The sequence below is a fragment of the Chrysochloris asiatica genome, unplaced genomic scaffold (assembly GCF_000296735.1).
Source record: "Chrysochloris asiatica unplaced genomic scaffold, ChrAsi1.0 scaffold00060, whole genome shotgun sequence".
Taxonomy (NCBI): Eukaryota; Metazoa; Chordata; class Mammalia; order Afrosoricida; family Chrysochloridae; genus Chrysochloris; species Chrysochloris asiatica.
This window is the reverse complement of record NW_006408578.1, coordinates 9,647-35,218: the sequence shown is the minus strand read 5'-3', so window position 1 is coordinate 35,218 and position 25,572 is coordinate 9,647. Positions and strand designations below refer to the sequence as shown.

At 43.1% G+C, this 25,572-nt stretch overlaps 1 protein-coding gene across 1 annotated transcript; it reads left to right on the top strand.

The window, feature by feature from the left end:
• Positions 1-963: 963 nt before the first annotated feature.
• Positions 964-25,572, top strand: MYLIP (myosin regulatory light chain interacting protein). Its single transcript, XM_006864073.1, has 7 exons — positions 964-1,258; positions 2,256-2,446; positions 19,269-19,454; positions 21,323-21,520; positions 22,235-22,399; positions 23,247-23,667; positions 25,483-25,572. The coding sequence occupies exons 1-7, from the start codon at positions 1,172-1,174 to the stop codon at positions 25,570-25,572; spliced, it is 1,338 nt and encodes a 445-aa protein (XP_006864135.1). The 5' UTR covers positions 964-1,171.

Here is a 25,572-nt window from a genome sequence, read left to right as displayed (position 1 = left end):
TATCTCTCCTTTATTTAGCCTTTTGCACTAGTTTCCTTCCTTTTCATTAGAAATAAGGCCCACTGGGCAGTCCTGGTGTGGCGCTGTGGGTTAATCCCCCAGACTGCAAAGCCGTTTGAACTGCAAGATTGGCGGTTCAAGCTCACCAGCTGCTCCTCGGAAACCCTATACAGGGTCGCTATGGGTCGGAACCGACTCGACAGCACAAGGGCCACTGAGATTCAGTTATGGGGATGACGCCTGGTTGCCTGAGCCAAGGGGCAGGCAGGGCAGCAAATGCTTAATGAATGTTTAATGAATGAATACCTGTGAGATAACATGGGCAACCTGAGGCAGAGCTTTGGCCTCCTGTAAGGTGTTTTGATTCCGCACAACAGGTAAAATAGAAGCTCTGAAAGGCAGTGAATATAAGACGCTTTGGACCAAGCTTCCTGACGGTCAAAACTTTTATAGACAAATATTTTTCAGAAATGAGGTCTAAAATGGTGACCATTTCCTCCTTCCAATAACTAACTGTGGCAAACCAATGGAGAACAGTTTTTTCTTTACACTTCAGAGTCGCTGCTCTTTGCTTTGTTGCTTTCATATCCCGAAATGCGTTATTAGGGTGACCCAAGACTGCGGAAGAAGAACTGCAGCTCCGAAGGCTTGCATCTTTGTAAACTGAAGCCCGGACAGAGAGCCGTCCCAGTCTGGGAGCCCCCGGCGATCGCTCACTCAGAGCAGCGTCGCCCAGCGGGCAAAGGCAGCGGGTGTGTTCCCTGGTCTCCCTCCTACCCGCAGCTCCAGGCGCCCGGGAGAACTCAGCCGGCGCTGGGAGGCCGGGCCGCGGCCGAGCGGGTTCCGCTATTGGCTGGCGGGACGACGGAGGAGGGGGGCGGACTCCGTGATTGGTGGAAGCTCCAGCCATAGGGGGCGGGGCCGCTATATCAGCGGAGTCCTTGTCGCGGCGCAGGCAGTTGGGCTGTTAGAGTGCGGCGTCGCCGCGGAGTTGCGAGCTGGGCTGCAGGCGGGTGGCGGGAGGGAGAGGCGGCTGCCGGGCGCTGAGGTCGGTCTGCAGAGCTCCAGCTTCCCGACGGGCGTATTTGCTAAGCCTGGGGCTAGGTTTGAGCCGTGGCGAGGCGGCAGCGCAGCGCACACCAAAGAGACGGCGGCAGTGGCGGCCCCAGCCATGCTGTGCTATGTGACGAGGCCGGACGCGGTGCTGATGGAGGTGGAGGTGGAGGCGAAAGCCAACGGCGAGGACTGCCTCAACCAGGTGAGGACGACGGGCCAGGCTGGCGCCCCGCTCTTAGGAGGCCCAGGGGCGTCGCGGTGACTCGGGAAGACTGAAGGTAGCGGCAGCATTGCCGCGGGGCCCGGGGGAGCGCGCCCCAGGCGCACGGCCGGCCCTTTCCTCCCCTCGCTTGGGGCGCGCCGTGTGGGGGCGCGGAGAACGCGCGCTCCGGGACCCTCGGCGCCGGGGGCCCGGACACCCTGCCCCCAGCCGGCACACCTGCTGCAGGTGTGCCTGTGATGCTGCCTGTGGTGTGGATCTTCGCCGGGCCTGGCGGCATCTCCTGGGATGGGATGGTTCCAGGCGGTTGCGGTGTCCCTCGAACTGGGCCCTTGTCTCTCACTGCTTCTGAGATGGGCTGTTCAACCAGCATCTCAGGATTTGCTCGGTTGAGAGGATTGTTGGTTTTTGGTAATGTACTCCCTGGTCGTTTCCTAAGTATGCGTTTTCCAAAGAGTGAAGAAAATATAGTGCATAGTTTGGATGGCAGGCAGCGTATATGATCCCAAAGTAAAATGCTGTGCTTTCCAAAGTCCTTGACTTGAGATGTTTAGGAAACGTCTTGCGAAGCTTAGTGGACACTTGTAGCATGTGTCCTCAATAGGTTTGCTTTGTTGGAGTCTAGAGAGTTAAAATTGTTCAGACAACAAGCTGCCAGATCAGCTGTGTGCATTGTGCTAGTGGAGGAAAAGCCAGTGACTGGAATGAGAAGGAAAATGTTCTGTGGAATTCCCTCCTTTGCCTGTTTAAGCCTGTGTTTTGCAGTGGGTGTCATTGCCCATGCTCAAAGTATTAATGAAAGGACAAGTCTCCAAACTACACCTAATGGTCTTGTTAGCATCTCTAGAACCTTAGCACTTTCTTCCAGCTTACAGTTTGCAACAAGAATATAATATCCCAAAAAGTATACAGGGATCTTGGGTGGTCTTTGAGTACATGTATATTTTGCTCATCTATGGTGCATTCATATTTGTTTCAGGTGTGCAGACGATTGGGAATCATAGAAGTTGACTATTTTGGACTGCAATTTACCGGTAGCAAAGGTGAAAGCTTATGGCTAAATCTGAGAAATCGGATCTCCCAGCAGATGGATGGGCTAGCCCCTTACCGGCTTAAACTGAGAGTCAAGTTCTTTGTGGAGCCTCATCTCATCTTACAGGAGCAGACTAGGTAACCCAAACCCATCGCTGTCCAGTAGATTCTGACTAGGAAAAGTGACGCTAAAATAAACGAATGCCAAATACACCTTTCATTCCACTTAAACAACTCAGTGCCGCCTTACCCAGAGATGTTCACCAGCAAACTTGCTGCGTTACTTTCACATTTTCCCTGGCACGGCCCTTTCATTTGAGGTGAAGAGGGAACTGCATAGTTAGCTTGGGGAACAATTTCCAACTCTGTTTTTGATTTTTTTTTTTTTTTAAGCTTTATAAACTTAATGAAAGAACTAAGTTGAAAACTTTTAAATATTTGGAATCAGTGCCACAGTGCAAAACAAAACAAAAATCCACCCCCCCCCAAAAAAAAAAAAAACCTGACTTCCTGGTTGTAGGGAAATCTTCCTGGTAAGCCAGTAAATGCCTGATAGTAACCTCTGCCTCAGCAGTGTTACTATAGGTCATTTATAGACTGTTCTCTAGCAGGAAACAGTTCCTCTTTGGTTACTTCAACTTGGTCAACTTTTTCAGCCTAGTGTCAGATTACAGTGTGTAGCAATGAGCTGTCTGACTTCATGCAGAATTTTTTAGGTTTCTTGAAAATTCAATAAAAGAACTTGTAAATGCCGATGTAGCTGCATTCCAACTTGCAGATAAATTGTACAAGATCACTGGGTTTCAATTGTTGGGTTTCTCTCTTTGCATTCTGAAAAATGCCACCAGGAGTGGTAGACAACCAATGTTTGTGGTTTCCCTATTCAAACAGAAAAAATGTTTCCTTCCCAAGTCTGATTGTAATAACTTTTCTGCAAGATGAGCCAAACTAGGAAATTGGTGTTTCATATTTATTTCTGAAAAGCAAGAGCCTTAAATCATACTGTGGCATGTCAGAAAAGGAAAATGACTGCTTTTAAACTTGACAAACTGGGTCTGAGTGCTGTTTTTCCTAATCATTGGAAATTGGCCAGGCACATGAAAAATATGAGTGAAAACTCTTGAGTAACGATGAGTGAACAGTATCTTTTCAGAGTTTTTAACATGTTATTTTTGTTCATTTACCAAAATACTGATAGAAACATTTTTGAAGTTGACATCTGCTTTGCCTTGTTTATGGAACTTTAAAGAGTGAGGGAAATGTTTAATTTTGTTTTTGAAAGAAGCTGGTATATTCAATTTTTAGTGCTTCTGAAAATGTCTTGTGAAATAGTCAAGTGATTGCATGCTGAAAGATGTGTTAGCTATCTCTATTATTCAGAATAATTTTTATTTTATTTCAGTTAATTAAAGTTCATTTGTGGAAACCTCCACTTTGCACCAGATTGATAGATAACTTGCAGTTGAGTAGATCACACGCATACAAACACACACACAACTTAAAATCCAGTTACCTTTAGCCAGTTATGACTCATGGTGTCCCCATGTGTGTCAGAGCTGTTCGAACTGGGCTTTATAGGATTTTCTGTAATGGAATTTTCAGAAGTAGATCAATAGACCTTTCTTTTTTTTTTTTAAGGTTTTTATTGTGGATTGAGTGAAAGTTTTCAGGGCACATCATCGGTTTCATATTCAAACATTCATATACCTTGTTTCATTACATTGATTATAGTCCCCTCCACATACCATCAGTTAACAGAGTTTCTCTCTATCCTCTTTAGTTTTTTTTTGTTTTGTTTTCGGGGGGGGGGGCAATAATAGACCTTTCTTGTATAGTGCTTAAGTGGACTTGAACCTCCAACCTTTTGGTTAGCAGCTGAGTTCTCAACCACTGGCACTACATGAGGGAGGAGGGACTCTCTCACACACGCATACACACAGTATGTGTTATGCATATATGTATGTATATGTAGGAACCAACTTGATAACACAGAACAACAATACTATGTGTAAGCAGCCTCTGGGTGTTGTTAGTAGATAAGTCCTTAACTGCTCACCAAAGAGGCCTGGTGATATCGTCCATAGCTTTGGAAACCTTTGGAAGGGTAGGTAGCTCTACTCTGCAGTACCTGGGGTCGCACTGAATCAGAATCAGTGTCACTGGTTTGGTTTCTTGTTCTTTTGTTTATATGTGTATATTTGCGTGTATCTATGTATCTGTGTTAAACCTCACAACATATTGAAGAGTTCATTGTGTAGCCTTACTGATTTTGCAGTCATCTCGGAGCTTCAAGGTAACAAACTTATTTTTGATGACACAAATTTATTTCTCAAATCTGCAGAAGCTTGTAGGACCCAAGACTTTATGTAAATATTAATAATTGTTGCGTTGGGGGATAATGCGCTGGACTGCAAGGTCTCTTTGAACTGCAAAGTCGACCATTCAAATTCACCAGCTGTTCCTCAGAAACCCTATACAGGGTTGCTATGGGTAGGAACTGACTCGACTCGACGACACTTCACAACACTAGTTGTATTGAAATCCTAGAATGGCACTGTAGGATACACTGGCTAGTTAACCACAAGGTTAGTGGTTCAAATCCATCAGCTGCTCTTAGGAAACGCTATGCAGAATTGCTATGAGTCAGAACCGATTCACTTAACAGAACCACACTTAACAGAAATAATAATAATATAATGCATTTATGATTTTTCAGACTTTAATAGCGACTACTAGATGATCTTTAGGAGTCCTGGTACAAAGCACTTGACCACAAGGTCGGTTTGAAGCACAAGGTCAGCGGTTCAAACATATCAGCCTATACAGGGTCACTATGAGTTAGAACCAACTCAACAGCTCTAAACAACAAAAACATGATTTTTATCTTTGTTTTCCTGTGATTGCATTAGTTCAGGTTATCAAATCCATTTTATTCATTTGAGAAATGGAGACATTTTATGAATTAGAACTGGAATCAGGTTTTTCTATCTTGGTTTTGACTCTATTGAATCAGTGGACTTTGACTCTAGAAGAGTCATAGCTAATAGCACTCAACAAATGCCCGTAACCAGTTTGACCTGGTGATTTTCATGATCCTCTTTGAAATCATATTGAAAAGACAGTGTAGTCAAACATTTGGGTTGATTTTTAAAACACAGGTAAATTTTGAATGTTTGGGGGTTTGACTGAATTACAGAACTTACATATGTATGTACGTATGTGTGTACATATATATTTCAAGGTTGGTGGTTCAAGCTCACCAGTGGCTCCTCAGAAACCCTGTACAGGGTTGCTATGAGTCGGAACAGACTCCACGACACATAACAACAACAACAGGGTTTCCAGGCTGTAAATCTTTATGGGAGCAGAAAGCCTCATCTTTCTACTGCAGAACAGCTGGTAGTTTCGAACTGCTGACCTGAGGTTCGCAGCCCGATTCGTAACCACTATGCTACCAGAGCTTCATATATACATAGCCATAGGATAAGTATTCAACCTCAAGGTCAGTTCGAACTGCAAAGTCGGTGATCAGTAGTTCTAGCTCACCAGCCACTCCTTGGAAACCCTATACAAGGTCGCTGTGAGCCAGAACTGATTTGACAGCACTCAACAACAGCTATATATATATATATATATATACACACACACATACATACATACATTCATTTGTGGTTGCTAAATTGATGTGGAGTCGGTTCTGATTCATAGTGACCCTGTATAGGGTTTCCAAGGAGTGGTTAGCAATCCAGTGCTTATCCTGCAGTGCTATACAAGGACTTCATGTGTGTGTGTGTATACACATACACAGAATCCTGGTGTGGTCCTGTACTGCAAGATCACCAGGTGCTGGAAAGGAGAAAGATAAGGCTTTCTGCTCCCATAAAGATATATAGCCTCAGCAGACATGAAGACATGGAGAGAAAGAGCAGTTGAGGGACTCTGTGGACTCATAGAAATAGAAAGACTGTGTGCTGGCGGCCAGGAGGCAGGCTTTCAGAATGTGCCCTTTGGTGGTTTAAATGTTTATATATTCCAGAGTGCTTTAGTGTACATCAACCCCTCCCCCCAAAAAAACCCCCAAAAAACAAAAAACGGACTAGAAGCAAAAATACTGTTGAAATGGTGATGCACGGAGGAGATTGTTATCATTGAAACAAAATATAATAGCATGAGTGTAAAACCAATGTTCTCCCATGTAAACTATCACTCAATTCACAATTTAAAAAAAAAAAAAAAAAGGTACACCCTTGGAAGGTCTATGGGGTTGCTTTGAGTTGGAACCAACTCAATGGCAGTGAGTTTGGAGTTTTGGGGGCATATATAAAGTTCTGGTGTGGCACTGTAGGATCAGCACTGGACTACTAACCACAAAGTTGGCAGTTTAAACCCACTATCCACTGCTTGGAAACTGTATATAATAGTCACTATGAATCGGAACCAACTCTACGGCAATAAACAGGCACCTAACAGCAACAGCATATATGTGTGGTGTGGCACTGTGGGTACTGGATTGCAAAGTCAGTTTGAATGGCAAAGTCGGCAGTTCAAACTCACCAGCCACTCCTAGGAAACCCTAAACAGGGTTGCTATGGGTCGGAACTGACTAAGCAGCACATAACAACAACATATATATATATGTATGTGTATATGTGTGTGTATCTTTTGGTATGTGTGTATGTCTTTTGCCTTAATAACTAGACAATGTGTTGTATAATTTATAATTAGCTTTGGCAACTTTTAATTAGGATATCACAAGTTGTCTTGGGTCCAGTTTGCTTTGCAATTAATGCTGTCTTTATGTGCATGATCTTATATAACAAAAATATTTATCTTCCCTAATGTTAGGTTAAGGAGCTCTGATAGCATAGTGGTTACGAATCGGGCTGTGAACCACAAGGTCAGCAGTTCGAAACTACCAGCTGTTCTGTGGGAGAAAGATGAGACTTTGTGCTCCTGTAAAGATTTATAACCTCAGAAACCCTGTACAGGGTCGCTATGAGTCAGAACTGACTCCATGGCACATCATAACAACAACAACAACGTTAGGTTAGCAAAAGTCAGATGGTTGAGAAACTTTTTTGATGTTTAATTAATTTGGTAGGAAGCATTCATACTAACTACTGTGAATATAAAATAGTAGACCTCTTTATGTAGTAAGTAAGCTCAGTTTTGACAATCTAATTATGAGAGGTGATTCTTCCCCATCTCTAAGTTCTAAGGGTGTAGTTAGTACACTGGAAGTATCTGGACAGTTTATTAACTGGTGCTGAAATATCCTAGTAGAGATGTCATCTATGGTCCACTAAGCTACTTGTTAATAGTGTGTCAGCCTCACCGAGGGCAGTTAATATAGTAGTTCTCATTAGATTAGGAAGGCCACTGTGAAAATGAGGGGTGGAGTGGCCTGTTTGTGACGGTGGAACACTGAAGAAGTTCTATATTTTAGGTGCAGCTCTGCCACCAACTAGCACTTTATAGACTTCAAAGACTGAGCCCAGCTCTTCATCTAAATTGAAATCCCAGGAAGAGATTGTCTCTTAAATCCCTTCTAGGGATAACATTTTTCCCTTTACTTCTGCTTCTTTCTCCCTGTTATTTTCCTTAGTGTTTTCCTAAGTATGAGGTTTCAGGGTAGGGCAGACAGTTCGCACTCTTAACTATTACTAAGCTAAAGTTGGTAGTTTGAACCTACCCATAAGCACCACGGAAGAAAGAAAGGGCTGGCCATTTGCTTCTGTAAAGTTTACAGCAAAGAAAACCCTGTGGAGCAGTTGTATTCTGTAACGTATGGGGTTGCCATGAGTTGGAATCTACTAAAAAGCAACAGGTTTTTGTTTTGTTTGGGGTTTTCCTAAGTACATTTCTCTTTGAAAACAAAAAAACCATCTCCGGTATCTACTTAGATCAGTAGATAGCATTATTCTGGTTTCTGAATTGAGTCCGATTTTAGTTTGAGCTTATCTACCCAGATTGTTACATTTATTCATGAATTGAGAGGAAGGACCATCCTCAAAAGTAAAAACTGTCTTGTTTAGAGTTCAGAGATAGAAATGGCAGGTATTTTCAGGTGTTTGCTAGGCTATCGATGAAAACTAATACAACTTAGAAGTAGATCTGAAGTCATAATGACCTTTGAAGTCTGCACCTTTCAGAAGGTCTCTGTTATTCATTAAGACCAGATTTTGTCAGCATTTTCAGAGCCAGAGAACAGAGAAGTGTATTCTTTTCCTAAAGAGTGTTAATCACAGCGTTTGCTGCCCATAGAATCCTTTTACAGTTCTTCCTACTTTGCTACATTTTAGCAGAGCTGGGTGAGTTTGGTAAGGACAGCCCTGCTAAGCTGAGACTCATGAGTATCTGAATTTTCTTTTCCAGATAATTCGTCTAGAACAAGGGCTCATGAGTACTGAATTAATGTTCACAGGAAAATACAGGCAGCATCCAGGGTCTTAACATGTTATTTAGGATGACTCTTAATTTGCCCTTTGTTGTTGGGCAAATTCAGAGTTATCCTGCATTGTTGATATTAAGTGTCATCAACTTGGTTCCGACTCATAGAGATCCTGTATAGGGTTTCCAGGGAGTGGCTGGTGAGCTTGAACTGCCAACGTTTTAGTTCAAACAACCTTGCAATCCAATGCATTAACCCATAGCACCACACCAGAAAACCTAACTTGCCCTTTAATCTTAAATTAATTTGCCCTCATTTTGAAAAGAGAGAACTGATCTCTACTCCCAACAAATTCGTTATCACAGTCACGTTCGTTTGCTTGTTGTTGTTGTTGTTAAGTGCCATCGAGTCGGGTCCGACCCATAGCGACCCTGTACAGGGTTTCCGAGGGTGTAAATCTTTACGGGAGTAGAAAGCCTCATCTTTCTCCCGTGGAGCAGCTGGTAGTTTCGAACCGCTGACCTTAAGGTTCGCAGCCCGATTCGTAACCACTACGCTACCATGCAGTTTTTATATAATTGAAAAGGCTTTGAGCCTTTTCTTGCTTCAAATTCACTGCCATTGAGTTATTTCTGACTCTTATTGACCCTGTAGGGTGGAGTACAACTGCCCCCTAGGGCATCTGAGATTATCAGTCTTTATGGGTGCAGTCTCATTCTTCTGGAGGAGCGGCTGGTGGGTTTAAATGGCCCATCTTGTGGTCAGCAGCCCAGTGCTTAGCCCACTGTGCCTCCAAAACTCCTTTTCTTACTCTAAAGAAAGGCTGAATAAGAACTTTGCACCTGTCCTGACTTACCTACAAAGTAAAGACATGGATAGGAATGGATCTCATTCATACCCCAGGGACAAGGCTGTACTATAATGCTTACCCCAGGGACAAGGCTGTACTATAATGCTCAACATTGGATTCCTAGGAAATTCATCTAGAGTTCCATAGTGCATTTGCCTTGCTCCAGATAAGTCCTTCAGATCTCAGCTAAGTTAACACTCCCCCAAAAGCCTTCTCCAGCCCTGCTCAGGAAACTATAAACTCTGACAAGACGAATTGTACAAGGGGCTTCAAAAAGCTTGTGGAAAAATGGGATTAAAAGACGAAAGACTTTTTCCTTGAACTTTCTGAAGCCCTTTCGTATCTTTTCTTCATAGCATTTAATGAGTTTATAATGCTTGTCTGCCTATTATTGTCAGTCACTCTGATAATCTATACATTCTGCTCACCAGGGAGCTAATCAGCAGAGTCTAGCAAGTACCTGATACATAGATAATTGTTGAATTGCTGAAAGCGTAGCTAATGAGTGAACAATTTGGAAATAAATAAAATGGGGTTAACTGATACTTATGGCAGTAGAAGTTGCTCAGAATATTGAAATGTTTTTGCCTCTGTAAACTGTAAAGCTGAGGCTGTCTAACAGGGACCTCACTGTAAGTGTTGTGTAGTGACTGTCTTCTGTTTGGAATTTATTATCTGGTTTGGCATTCTTTCTTTCCTTTCTCCCCTCCCTAAGACCTTTTGCTTACTGTGGCTTTTCTTATCAACACTGAGCTACCCCTGCCTGGATCTTTTGTAAAGTTGAGATAGTTTTCAGACCACAGCAGCACTTGATCTGACTTCATCCAGTTTGTAGGTGGGAGCCACCACCCGTTAGCTTTCTCTGCTGCTAACTGAAGGTTGGTGATTGGGTGCGCCCTGAGATGCCTCGAGATGAAAATGCTGTGCTGCACAGTTCTGCTCCTACACTTATGGCATCACTGAGAATCGAGACCGACAACTAGTTTTAAATACCTGTTAAAGTCAGTTTTTCCACAAAAATCACTCACTAAGACCACTGTCATCAAGTCGATGCTGACTCACAGGGACCCTGTGTAGGGTTTCCAAGGCTATAAATCCTTAAGGACGCAAACAACCTCATTTTTCTCCTGAAGAGTAGCTGGTGGGTTTGAACTGTTGATCTTGTGGTTAACAGTCTAGTGCTCATCCTACAACACCACCAGGGCCCAGAGGTGTGAAAATCAAGGATAGGTTGCATTGTTGAAATCCACAGAGCAAATGCCACATGCAAACTGCTGGCAGATGTTGTATGGTAATCTTAAACTCATTCCAAGCTGTGTAAAATTGATGGAGCCTGTCAGTTGTGTCCAGAGGCATCAGGAACTTTCTCAGCATAAGCCAAGCTTGCTTACATAATTTACCTTTGTAAGAAGTGGTGGTGGTGGTGTTTGGTTCCGTAGAGTCAGTTCCGGCTCATAGCGACCCTGCATAGGATTTCCGAGGAGCGGCTGGTGTGTTTGAACTGCTAGTCTTACAGTTCAAACCAACATTGCAGTCAAGTGCTTATCCTATAGTTCCAGAGGGTTGGTAAATTCTGTAGGGTGATGCATAAGGATTTACTTATTCTAAGCCAAACCTGTTGCCTTCTAATCAGTTCCTACTCATTGCAATCCTATAGGACAGTAGAAATGTCCCATAGGGTTTCCAAGGCTGTAAATCCTTACAGAAGCAGACTGCCACATCTTTCTTCTACAGAGACCTTTTGTGATTAACCACTATGCCATTAGGGCTTCTTATGTATTCTAAAGGTACCATTGATGTCCTTCATGTCAATTCTATGTTTAAGAGTGGAATGACGCATTTTTCTTTCTTTTTTGCATGCCCAGACACGAAACGTGTTGTTAAGTGCCATCAAGTTGGTTCTGACTTGTGATGGTAGTTTGCCATGGAGTCAGCAACCCTGCATAGGGTTTTCCAAGGCTGTAAATCTTTATGGGAGCAGAAAGCCTCATCTTTCTTCCACGGAACACCTAGTAGTTTCAAACAGCTAACCTTGAGGTTAGCAGCCCAACTCATAACCACTACACTACCAGAGCTCCTTTCTGACATTTGTTGTTGTTAAGTGCTGTCGAGTCAGTTCTGACCCATAGCGACACTATAGTTTCCAAGGAGCAACTGGTGAGCTGGAACCACCAACCTAGCAGTTCAAATGGCTTTGCAGTCTGGCACATTAGCCCACAGCACCACATTATAGTGACCTTTTATAGGGTTTCTGAGGAGCGACTGAGTTTGAACCTCCAACCTTGTGGTTCAAACCGACCTTGGGATGTAGTGCTTATCCTACAGTGCCAGACCAGGACTCCAAACACAAAATGTTGTCTGTTACTAAGTACCACTGAGTCCTTGGAGAAGGATATCATGTTTGATAAGGTGGAAGGTCAAAGAAAAAGAGGAAGACCCCCAGTGAGATGGATTGGCAAAGTGGCAGCATCAGTGGGCTCAAGTGTGGCAACAATTGTGAGGTTGACCCAGGACCGGGCAGTTGTTCGTTCTGTTGTGCATAGGGTTACTATGAGTTAGTACCAACTCGATGGCACCTAACAACAACAATATATGTTACGTTTTTCAGGATACAGTTTCTCCTGTGACTGCCTAATTTCTAGATGTCTTTTGATGAATTGTTGTTAAGTGTTATGGTTCCAACCATAGAGTTTCCAAGAAGGAGTTGGTGGGTTTGAACCTCTGGCCTTGCAGTTAGCAGTCCAGTGCTGATCATCCAGGGCCACACCAGCACTCCTGTGTTCAGTAGACATTTTTGGTGAAGTCTTGTTTATCCATTTTTCTTTCCTTGTTATTGCTATGTCCTGAGAAATTTTTGTCTACCCCCAAGTTAAGAAGGTATTTTTTTCTCTAGTTAGTTCTAAAAAAGTTACTTACAGCTTTTACATTTCGGTCTATGATCCATCTTAAACTGACTTTTGTCTCACTAGAATTTAAAATACAAACCAAAAATTTTCTGTAGCAATTCTGTTTTGACATGATAGTTTCTAAATATAAGTTGGCAGAGTTTAGACAGCGTGTGTCCTGATAATCTCAGTAGGAGTCTAAGTCTGTGAGGGACTGACTAGCCATCAGCCCGTCATGTCCTTAGAGGAAAAGTACACTCCCGTTACTGGTAACTGAGTTTTTTTTTTTAATATCTTCCTAGCCATGTTACAAGTGATTTAGGTTAGTTATTTAAATTTCAGGAGCCCCCCCTGGGTGTTGTAAACAGTTAACAAGCTCTGCTGCTAACTGAAGATTGGCCATTTAATTCCACCCACAGGCATCTTGATGATCTACTTTAGAAAAATCAGCCACTGAAAAGCTCCTGAAACACAGTTCTACTCTGACATACATAGGGTCTCCACGAGTCAGACTCTATTCCATGCTTCTTCTTGTTAGGTGCCGTCAAGTCAGTGTCTATTCATAGGGTTTCCAGGGAGCAGCTGTGGCAGGTTTGAACCACACCACCTTGCTGTTCAAATTGACCTTGCAGTGCAGTGATTATCATACAGCGCCACACCAGGTCTCCATGGTGTACCTAGTTTATTTAAATTTTGAGCTTGATAGTGAATCTGGAGAGAATTACTTTACATATGTGTTACCAAAGGCTTCAAAATGACACGAGGAGGAAGATCACTGGAGGGCAGTAACTGAGGCTAACAACCTTGGTGAGCAAATGGGCAGCTCTGAACTGGAATGCAAAAAAGGTTCTTGCTTTGACTGTTAAATGCTGTCTTTACGAGACAAATGACTGCTCACAGAAGAATTCTCTGATTAAATGATCTGTATTCCTTAAAAGACAGAAAAGAGAATTTTTTAAATAAAGGAAATTTAAAGAACTTTGAAATAAATTACTAAGAATATGTACTTCCTTATGAAAGTTAAAGTTTGACTATCCTTATATTCATCCCAATTGTTTGGGTTAATGCGCTGGACTGCAAAATCAGTTTGATCTGCAAGGTCAGCAGTTCAAGCTCACCAGCTGCTCTTTGGGAACCTATACAGGGTCTATAAGGCAGAAGTGACTTGATGGCACTTAACAACAGCAACAACAATGCTACAATAATATGAAATGAAGTTGTATCCAAGATGCAAAGACCAAAATGTTTTACTTTGACTCCCAAATGTAGTCCATATTGAAACTATCCATTATCTTAGTAACTGGATAAGCGTTAAAGATGACACATAAATTTCCAAGGTGTAGCCAGAAGAATGTTTAGAAACTGCAGTTTGAGTCATGTCTGTAGTTTATATTCATAGGCATTTGCTTAAAAGTTTTTTCTTTATTTTTTTCAGGCTTTCTTTCTGTTTGTGATTCTAGCATATCGCCAATACTGTATTAGAAACGCGGTCCACTTTTTATCTGTAGTATGAAAGAGTTTGCTGGAGATAACTTCTTTGAGGACATTGATTTGTTTTGATGTGATTAGTAACTTTTTGCCCACTTTACAAAAACAGATGGGGGTGGGCTGGGGCAGGGGTGGGGATCCACCACACCAGTCAGTTACAGACCAGATGGTGAGAGAGAGAAATAACAGAGGAAAATACCTGATTCCAAGTCATCCCTAACTAGTGAGCCCTCCCTGGAGTCCTTGCTGGAAATTTGTCTCCAAACTCTACCATCACCTTCTTGGAAAGGACGCGTTAAACAGGATCTACTATGTGGCACTGTAGGAGGCTGCTAACTGTAATGTAAGGCCAGTAGTTCAAACCCACCAGCCATGCTTCGGAAATCCTATACAGGGTCCTGTGGGTCAGAACTGACTCGATGGCACTTAATAACAATTGGTTGCTCTCAGCAATGAGCAGCGTCTGCCATCCCTGCTCTTACGTCCTTCTCTCCTCTGAAGTATCAAGCACATCACTCAAAAGCTTGTTAGTGGCCGGAGTTATTTTGGTAGGAGCTTTTCAAAACTTCACTTCAAAAGGCTATGTTGTTAGTTGCCATCAAGTGGATTTCCACCAGGTGGTGTCAGTTCCACCAGGTGGTGTCAGTTCCACCAGGTGGTGTCAGTTCCACCAGGTGGTGTCAGTTCCACCTGGTGGTGTCAGTTCCACCAGGTGACAACCCCATGTGTTGCAGAGCAGACAAGTTCCTTAGGATTTTCATGCTGGCTGTGATCTTCCAGGGCAACTCTGGGTGCACCAATAGTTTATGTCACACAGCTGCCTCAGAAGACTAAGTTTCTTCAAAAAAAGAATGGGTCAGACATACTCACCCTCTAACCGCTTTAATCTCAGCATAGAGTTTGGTACAGAGGTGCTTGTTGTTAAGTGCCATCTAGTCGACCCCAGCCCACAACGATCCTGTTGATGATTTCTGAGGCTGTAAATCTCTATGGAGGTAGAAAGCCTGATTTTTCTCCTAAAGAGGGACTGGTGAACTAGAACCACCTGCCTTGTGGTTCTCAGTCCATTGCTTATCCTGCAGAGCCACTGCATGCATACACAGCAATTATGTATTGAGTTCAAATGAAAAGATTGCTTTAGAACCTTGAAGTTGCAAAACGCACCAGAGGCCCTGTCGTGTCAGAACATTTATGTGAACAGTAAGGGAGGAGGCTTTCTCTTGCTCACAGGGAACTGTTGGCGGCCCACCCCAGAATGTGGAGTTTTGTAGAAAAGGCCACTTGTCCCTCCCTCTTCTTCCCCTCACCCCCCTTTTAAAATTCTTACACTTCATGGGAGACAGGGTCAGCATGGCTCTCCGGCTGCTGCCGACCACCTGTTTACATTTTGTTACTGCTTCTTTGTCTTTAATTTTTGACAGCTGTCTCTCCAGAAGCGTGCAGGAGTAGATCGTTTGGAAAGAGAGCGGATCAATGAAAACTCCTTTTGCCAGCTCTGGTGGTGTTGTCAGGTTCCCTGGGGTTGATTTTCGCCTCATAGAAACCTCATATGACAAGCAGAACGGGGCCCATATGATTTTCTAGGTTGTTAATCTTTACACGAGAGAGGAGTCCTGGTAATGCCATGCTAAAGCACTCAGCTACTAAAGCAAACAGCCGACTGTAGGAACACACCAGGAGTTCCTCAGGGGAAAAGACTTGGCGAACTACTCCAGTTATGATGGTAGCTTCGGAAGCCCTATGGGGCAGTTCTGCTATGTCCTGCCTGGTTGTTATGAGATGAATTCAACTTCACAGCCCAGAGCAACAGCAGCCTTTATGGAAGCAGATCACCAGGTCTTTTTCTTATTCAGTCTCTGGGTGGGTTCGAACCATCAATCTCTTGGAATAGTAGCCAAATACTTGATCATTGCACCACCAGGCCTCCTTTTTGATAGATTGGTATGGCGTTGTAGGATCAGCACTAGATTGTGAACCACAGGATCGGCAGTTCAAACCCACCAGCTGCTCCACAGAAACCTAATATAGGGGCGCTATGAGTCGGAACTGACTCAATGGCACTTAACAACGTCAGCAACATGTTTATAATAAAGCAGGAGCTGGTGTCTAACTTAATACTTGGGAAATAAGTTAAAAGATCTCTTGCAAAAACAGTAACTGAACTGAGGAAACTTTGTGGCAATATCCTTAAAATCACTCCTCACAGAACTTCTCTAAGAATACTCGAGGGATTTCAGAAAGTTCGTGGAAAAATGTAATGAAAAGAATAATGGGTGTTGCTGGCAGCCAGGAGACAGGCTTGCAGAACGTGCCCTTTGGTTGATTGTTTAAATGATTATACGTTCCTGAATGTTTGTGTGTACATTCAGAAGAAAAAAACAACAACAAAAGGAATAAAAGCAAATAGTGTTGAGTGATGATGCATGGAGGGGATTGTAATCGTTGCAATGAAATGAAATACGATAGGAGGATGAGTTCTCCCATGTAAACTATCACTCAATTCACAATGAAAACTTTAAAAAGAAAGAAAAGATCATGGAATTTTCCTAGAACTTTTTGAAGCCCCCTCTGATAACAGGTTCCCTGGTTGAATGTAGAAGCCAGTGTACAAGAGCAAAGATGAAGTGTACCAAAATGGTGGTGGAAAATGCTTTTCTTAGGTTGGAACACCGAAGTTTTGTGAGAATCTAGACCTCAGTCCTCAGATAGCTATTTTAAAACACATTACTTCTGTGATTATATCTTTGCCCCAGTGGGGGCCTCTTCTGGGTTTAGCAGTATGTCAGAAATACTTTAAAGACTAGCAGATGTTTGGGTTAATAAAAACCATGCTTATCTTCTTCCAGTGCTGTTCTGCATACTTACTGAAATTTCAATTTAGGGGTTTTGAATAAAGGGGGAAAAGTGTCAGTGTTTGGCAGTTTTAAATATCCCTTTTGCATTATCAGAAGGCAGAGCACATTGAAGGTAAACAAACATTTCTTAAAGGAAGATGAATGGATCTTGTCCACCTGATGGTTTGAGATTCTCACTATAACCCCTCATTGAATTTCCAGTGTCATTGTCTCCCACGTCCCCTGTCTTGCCTTTCTTGTGTAAGTCCTATACCTGGAATGCTAGACCCAAGACAGTGAAAGCAGTATTGGGGTCTGGAATAGGGCTGCTGGATTTGAAGTGGGGAACTGAACTCATGTATTGTTGGCGTTTCAGAGAGCTGCCCATGATTGTAATTCATTTATTAATGGAAGAGATATTGGGACATGTCAGCATGTTTCAGAGGCCTTGACAGCTCACCAAGAGAAGTTATGCATTCACTGTTACCGGAGACCAATGGCATAATCCAGACCAGTCTGTCTCCTCTGGTCTTCGGCAATATAGGTTGACAGGAAACAATGTTCGATTATTTCCTAAAATTTCCAAGTGGGATACTTTTAGTAGATGTAGATTCTAGTTCTATACCAGAGGGCCTCAAAAAGTTCAGGGTAAAATGGAGTTAAAAGGCAATGGAGGTTTTCCAAAAACTTTTTGAATCTAGAATTAGAACAGGCAAAAACTGACTAAAAGTGAGATTGGCATCTATAAACTAATCACTTACCATGAGCTCTTTTGCCTGAATTATAGAGCTCTCTGCTCTTTGGGCACTTTAAGATTGGTCTCTGAAGTTAATATATGAGCAACTAACTAACAGATGTTGGAGCCCTGGTGTGGCACTGTAGGTTAATGCGCTGGGATTGCAAAGTTGGTTTGAAGCACAAAGTAGGTGGTTCAAGCTCACCAGCCGCTCCTCGGAAATCCTATACAGGGTCTCTATGGGTCAAAACCAACTCAAAGACACTTAACAACAACAACAACTAACAGATGTTAAAGCAGATCAAATGCTAGACCATTTGTTGAGTCAACAACGACTCGTGTGTGTCTGTACCACTGGGCTTTCAGTGGCTGTCTTTCCTCAAGTAGACTACGAGGTCTTTCTTCCAAGGCACCTCTAAGTGGACTCAGACTTCTAACCATCTGGTTAACAGTCAAATGTGCTAACCACTTGTACCACCTGGGGACTCCTGTCAAAAAAAAACCCAAAGCCCACTGCCATCGGGCCAGCTTCAACTCATAGTAACCCTGTATGGGTTTCCAAGGCAGTATATAGGAATAAATCATTGGCATGTGATAGAAATGGAAGGGTTGTCTCCCCAAAAGTCAGGGGGTCCAAGTGCAAGGGGGGAAACAAACAGCCTTTACGACAGAGGGAGGAACAAGACCAGCCAGTCACCGAAAAAGGAAAAGGCTTGGTTTTTTCCAGGAAGACGAGTATTTTCCTGGGGCTTTGTGGTTGGAAGGAATTGCAAAGGAGGAGGCTGACTGGACAGCTGGGTCCCCAGTGTAGAGACTCTTGGGTTTCATGTTAACAACGTGTGGAGATCCCTTGAAGGACTCTGGAGCAGAGATATGACAAGTTTATGCTAGAAGCAGGCAGCATGGAAGGAAGAGGAGCGTGAGTCTAGATGAAGAATGATCCATTCAGAAGCTACTGTCAGTTCTCTGACAATAAGAGCTGCAAGGAGAACAGAGGAGGTAAAAATGGAAAGGATGGATATGAATCTATAATCTTCAGAGACAGAATGTAGGATGAAGGCGGCAGTAGGATGAAGAGTCAGAAGTGAATCTATGAGCGAGAAAAGGAGAGAACTTATAAAAAAACAAAAAAAGTGAAACTGTGTTTTCCACTAAGAGAAAAGGGGATTTGGGAAGGAAGACCATGCGTTTGGTTTGGAATGAGGCAGCCAAGGAGCATCCGGGTGGAGACCTGTATAGACTTTGGGCTTTTGAAAGTGATTCTTAGGAGAAGAGTTGAGGCTGAGACTGGAGAGTTGGGGGCTATTGGAATAAAGATGAAGATCTTGTCTTTATTTTATTTTTAATGGAATTCCTTGAGATGATTTCCAAATCCACATGAAGATAAAGGGTTTTTGTTTTGTTTTGTTTTTCTGACTAAGATCATTTCTTTTGAAAAATCAATAATGCCAAAACTTGTAATTATTGTCCAATTTATAAGTTGAATTTTACTGAGCATGGCTTAATTAGATTTCTTTTGTTTGAATTAAGATTATATGAGTAAATACATTCCATTTGTCATGTGTGACTCAGGTACTGAAATGCACAGTTTTTATTCAAGAGACTTAGTTTGTCTTCATTCTTGTGCTTTAAAAAGGTTCTCCAGTATTAGATATTTTTAGGGTCATATTTTAAATTGCCCAGTTTTCTCTATTTAAAAGTGAGTGCATCGAGCTTGAGATCAAATGTTGGCCACTCCCCGTTCTAACTTCCTCCTCATGTTACGTTGTGTTACAGGCACATCTTTTTCTTGCACATAAAGGAGGCCCTCTTGGCGGGGCACCTCCAGTGTTCCCCAGAGCAGGCCGTGGAGCTCAACGCCCTCCTGGCCCAGACCAAGTTTGGAGACTATAACCAGAACACTGCCAAGTACAACTACGAAGAGCTGTGTGCCAAGGAGCTCTCCAGCGCTGCCCTGAACAGGTGAGGCTGCGTTTAGGACTAGTGTGGATGGTCTTGGATCTCAAAAGTTTACAAGCACTTCCAGAAGGAAAGGAATCTCTGATGTAGACAGATAATGTGTGAGATCTAAATTGGGCCACTGCCCAGTTTTACCTATTCAAAAGCTTCTTCAGTTTTTTATTTCAAGATACTTGGACATGCAAGATGTAATGCACACAAAATAAACGTCCTTATATGAAATGCTATATAGCCACAATTTTGCACAAAATCAAACAGCTCTGAACTTTTAAGAAGGCAGAGCTCCTAAAGCCTATCATGTATTTTGGTGTGTTTCCTTCATACCAGTAAGATGTAAACCAAGAAGGTTAACAGAGGTGTGTTAGCTAACTATTCCTGCTTAACAGATTACCCGAAAGCTTAAAGGCTTAACACAACAGACATTATCTCTCAGCTCTGTGGGTCAGGAATTTGGATAGAGTTTAACTGGGCCATCTGGCTCAAGATCTTTCATGAGGCTGCAGCCAGGCTGTTAATGAACTTCCATCTCATCTGAGGCTCAACGAAGGAGGAGGGATCTGCTTTCCGGTTCATTCAAGTGGTCTGCTGACAGGCCTCATTCCCTCATCATGGGGGCCTCTCCACAGGGCTGCTTTTAGACACGGAAGCTGGCTTCCCCAGGGCAGACGGTCCAAGTCAGAGCAAGAGAAATCACCCAAGACGCAAGTCCCATTCTTTTCATAACCTAGTCTCAGAAATGGCAACTCATCACTTCTGCTATATTCTGTTCATGAGAAGCCAGTCAGTAAGTCTAGCCGTGCTCAAGGGAAGGGGATACACCTATCCCCCACATACCGACTATTTCGTTATCCAGCATTTCACATCTATGACAACAGTAAAATATCAACTGTCCAACTGACTACTTTGTGCGTTCGCTTGCGATGGTTGTCTGGCAGTGGAAGATGCTGAGATGTGAAGCAAGAGTACCTGGCTATGATGGTTAAGGTTATGTGTCAGCTTGGCTGGGTCATGGTTCCCAATGGTTGGCTAGTTATATGATGATGTAATCTGGTGGTTATGTAAGGATCTAATTTCACAATTAATGTAATGATATACTCATTCTCCATGGTGTGATTTCATATCTTTATTTTTGCATAACACCAGTTTTTATTATAATATTTGTTTATAGCTGTAAAACATGCAGGATTCATTTTGTTATCTGTTGTGATGGACAGCCTCTAGTATGGTCCTCAGTGACCCTGCCTCCGGATGGTCATGCCCTTGGGTGTGCCCACCTCCTCATTTAGAGACATGGCTAGGTTCCAAAGACCAAGTCATTATGTGAAAACTGATATTATGTGAAAACAGAAGATGACCACATCAGAACACAAATTAGTGTTGCACTGTAGGATCAGCACTGGACTGTGAACCACAAGGTCAGCAGTTCAGACCCACCAGTTGACCTTTGGAAGCCTTCTAGAGGGCCTCTATGAGTTAACAACAACACCTTTGCATAACTGTGAAACCACTAAGAATTGTGGCCCAGCCAGGCTGACACATAGCCTTCCCATTACATCTGGTGCTGCCCACTTCTTGCACCTTGGCATTCATTACAGTCAGACATAGTTTTTTAAAGTGCAAAACAGTCAGATAGTAGAGGTGGTGGTGTTTTTTAACTATTGTCATGAATGTGAAATCTTAGAGAAGGAGATAGTCAATGAGTGAAGAGTAGGTTAAACAGCTTTTAAATATTTGTGATTCGTAGGTGTCAGTGTCCATATAAAATTTGCTGAAGAAATCAGGTGCTATTTTTCTGAAACCATACAGGTTTTTCTGAAACAACTTTACAAGCTAATCTCTATGTCACGCTCTGCCTTTTTGGTGCCCTGCAGCATCATTGCAAAGCATAAGGAGTTGGAAGGGACCAGTCAGGCTTCCGCGGAATACCAGGTATTACAGATTGTGTCGGCCATGGAGAACTACGGCATAGAGTGGCATTCTGTGAGAGACAGCGAGGGACAGAGACTCCTCATCGGGGTCGGACCAGAAGGAATCTCCATCTGCAAGGACGACTTTAGCCCAATTAATAGGTAACCCATGCCTTCACTTTAAAAAAAATAAAAAATTTAAGTTCTCTCATATATACAGAGGCTTCAGAAGGTTCATGGGAAAATTCCATGATTCTTACATTCCATTTTTCCACAAACTTTGTAGCTCTGATCATGAAAAGAGCCTCTGGAGGGGGATTTACTAGACAAGTTATCCCTCAGGAAAAGCAAGTTTCACTTTTGTATGTACATGAAGTTTTGCAGGCCTTGATAACCATTTATTTTTTTAAAATGCTAACTCAGACTGGATTGATAAGGCAGTTAATATATTTCAAATAAGTCATTCAATGCTGCTGAAAACTCATTTTCACCTATACACTCACACACCGCACAAAACACATCTCTTTCCACTTAAGCATAGCCGTTTTCAGTCTGTGTTTATACTCTGAGGAGACCCTGGGTATGGTACAAACGGTTAACTGAAAGGTTGATGGTTCAAGTCCACTGAGAGGCACCTTGGAAGAAAGGCCAGGCAGTCTACTGCCAAAAACCCAGCCGCTGAAATCCAGTGGTGCACAGTTCTACTATGACAGGTCGCACATAGGATTGACTTAGCAGCACATGGTAGTAGCTACATTGTAAGTCCCAAAGTGACTGTTCTTACTGTTGGTCCCTATGCAAACAGCCAAAAACAACACTCCCAACTCAGACAAATCCCTCCTTTGGACTCACTTACTCTCTCTATCCGTCTTTTAGGATCGCGTATCCTGTGGTGCAGATGGCCACCCAATCAGGAAAGAATGTGTACCTGACGGTCACCAAAGAGTCTGGAAACAGTATTGTGCTCTTGTTTAAAATGATTAGCACCAGGGCAGCCAGTGGCCTCTACCGAGCTGTCACAGAAACACATGCCTTCTACAGGTACGGGCCCCTGCCGACATTCTGCCTCAAGCCCAACAGTCCAGAAACAGTTCATATCTTCTCTTGTAGCCAATGCCCAGGAGTCTTCCAGGGAATTTAAGAACTCGGCTGCTGTTGGGTGTTTGGTTCAGCAGTGGCATATTCTTACCAATGCTGGCCTATTCCCACAGAAAGTGCATGTATATGAGCCACCCAGAGGGTCGCTGTGATTGCCTCCTCCCTTAGTCCCTTATACTACCTTCCCGGCCTGGGGGGCCTGTTCTGCTGCTGTTTTTTGCCCTTTTCCAGCAGAAGGTCGAGGTTTGGCTCGCTCTCCTCTGTGAGAGTGACCTTCCTGAAGCGCCTAACTGTGTAGTCAAGAGTTTTTCTTAATAGTATCTCTACTCTGGATTCTGGCAGCGGGGGAGCCCTTTGAAGTCGAGTTGTGATTAGACTCAAATATTTGGAGAAATGAAAGATCAGAAATTTAATTGGTAGGCAACCTTAAACGGTTTTTATTTTTAAATCGACACACTTTGTGGAGCAGAACGGAACACATGTCGAAATATTTAAGATAAAAAAGACTAGACTTCAAAGAGAACTTTCCTTTGGGCTGTAGCTCGTATCTGTGGAGTGGGGAGGTGCCCTTTCACTGTGGCTTTATGGGAGGTATGTTGGAAACACTTGAGAACCATCACAGGTAGAATCAGTGAAACCTTTCACACACACAAAATTGGTAAGTCCCTTTCAAGTCCATAGACTGGAATATCAAATGTCCGCTGCATGAATATTGTTACCACTGAAGTTCTAATGCAGGAAATGGCTGGGCTTTTGCGCACTGACTCAGATGTCCCTTCTCTCCCCACAGGTGCGACACAGTGACCAGTGCGGTCATGATGCAGTATAGCCGAGACCTCAAGGGCCACCTGGCATCGTTGTTTCTGAATGAAAATATCAACCTTGGCAAGAAGTATGTCTTTGATATCAAAAGAACATCCAAGGAGGTCTATGACCATGCCCGGCGGGCTCTTTATAATGCCGGCGTTGTGGACCTGGTGTCCAGGAGCGACCACAGCCCCCCAGGCTCCCCGCTGAAGTCCTCAGAAAGCAACATGAACTGCAGCAGCTGCGAGGGCCTCAGCTGTCAGCAGACACGCGCCCTGCAGGAGAAACTGCGCAAGCTAAAGGAGGCCATGCTGTGTATGGCGTGCTGCGAAGAGGAGATCAACTCCACCTTCTGCCCCTGCGGCCACACTGTGTGCTGTAAGAGCTGTGCTGCCCAGCTACAGGTGAGCAGAGCCCCTCACTCACGCAGGTCATACTTGAAGGTCACCTGTATCGCATGCTCAGACACAAACGAGAGCTCCCATCCTTATATGACAAGGCTCTTTTTTTATCCCTTGTCTTTAAAAGATAACACGCCCTTGGGAACATTTTAGATTAGCCTACTAATTTCAACTGCAGGATTACTTTAAATCAGACTTGTTTCAAGATCTGGAAAAGCACAAGACAGATAAGGAAACCAAGTAACACTTAATGGCTGGATCAAGGTCCAGAGTCCAGCCCTCCTGAGGCTCCTGATCAAGGAAGTCCTCTCCCAGTTCATGTTGCGGCCCATGTTCTGCCACTTTGAAGGATGGTCTTTATTAATAACTTAAAATATTTGAGAAAGAGTACTTAGATTTCGAGGCTGTAGTCTAGGAGACCTGATAGCGTAGTGGACATTTTGGACCGCTAACTGCAAAGTCAGCAGTTTGAGTCCACCAGGTGCTCTGAGGGAGAAAGCCGAGGCTTTCTGATCCCATAAAGACTGACAGTCTCAGAAACAATACACAGAAACTCTGTGAGTTAGAACCAATTCCAGAGCACACCACCACCACTAATTAGTTAACTCTCGGTTAACTCTGAAGATAAGTTACTGATTTGTTTTCTTATTGCATATACCTTTAGATGCCTCTTGAATTGGCAGGTCGAACTAATTTTATTGTTAATGTACATACAAAAATAAAATATAAGAAAAGCTACTCATCTATAGTAGTTTTCCTTTTCTTGTATGTTACATTTTCTTTTACAGTCATTTTTTCAGTTTGTCTTCATCTCTCAGAAGTGTTTGCTAAATGCCATTATGGTTTTATCAAAACAAGCTCTAAATGACATCTAGTCTTTGGAAGCTACTATCTTCAGAACTGTATTCTCAGGCTCTACCATGAAGTCCTGATGTGGTGCGTTGTAGGATATGCACTGTACTGCTAACTATAGCATCAGCAGTTCAAACCCATCATCCGCTCCTTAGAAACCGTATACAGGGTCTCTGTGAGTCAGGACTGACTCAGCAGTATACAACATTAAGTATGGGCCAACACATGCCTGTGTCCTTCCTGAGAGTATTATATTTTGTTCCAGTGAGCTGTCTCCTCAGGAGCAGTCGTGGAGTGTTCATTCTCCACCCTTGTATTCTTACCCTTGTGTCCAAGGCTCTCCCCTTTTCAAGGGGCATGCGATGCTGAAAAGCCAGCCAGGAATGTGGAACTGTTAACTGTGACTAGGATCAGATCCAGTGATCACACTTGGGCTTATCATGTTGATCTGAGTGTCTCAGCTGAGCCAAGAGCATACAGTCTCTGGAAGGGTTTCTTATATGAGAGGGCTTCAAAAGGTTCATGGGAAATTTCCTTTTTTTTTTTTGCCTGTGTACTTTTTTGAAGTCTCCTATAATTGCCAGGTTGCTCTGGGTCAGAACTGATTCGACAGCACTTCACAACAACAACAATAATTGCCTAAGGTGGGATCATGTGCTTAATAAGGACCACAGCCTACAAAGAAAGAAGTCTCTAGTAATTGCCTTAGTTAGAGTTTGACTTAAAAACCTAACATTTTCTTCAGTTTATACATTTTGCACCTTATCATAGTCTCAGTCCCTTACAAAGTTTAAACTTCTGCATCTGTTTGAAAAAAGCAAAGATATCTCTGCCTGATGAAGGCCAGAAGCAATTATAAGCAATTCTTACTTAGAAAAACCTAATGTAATATAGACCAAACATGAATGCTGGAAGATACTGGTCGATCCAGGTATTCTAACAGGTGTTGTGGCTTCTCTTTTCCAGTGTTGTCCAGTCTGCAGGTCACGTGTGGATCATGTTCAGCACGTCTACCTTCCAACCCACACCAGTCTTCTCAATCTAACCATAATATAA

Bases quoted from the DNA above. Each gene is read 5' to 3' on its own strand.
- MYLIP (XM_006864073.1), top strand. From the start codon at position 1,172: ATGCTGTGCTATGTGACGAGGCCGGACGCGGTGCTGATGGAGGTGGAG. The intron at 21,521-22,234 runs GTAACCCATGCC...TCCGTCTTTTAG, and splicing joins GACTTTAGCCCAATTAATAG to GATCGCGTATCCTGTGGTGC. The intron at 22,400-23,246 runs GTACGGGCCCCT...CTCTCCCCACAG, and splicing joins GAAACACATGCCTTCTACAG to GTGCGACACAGTGACCAGTG.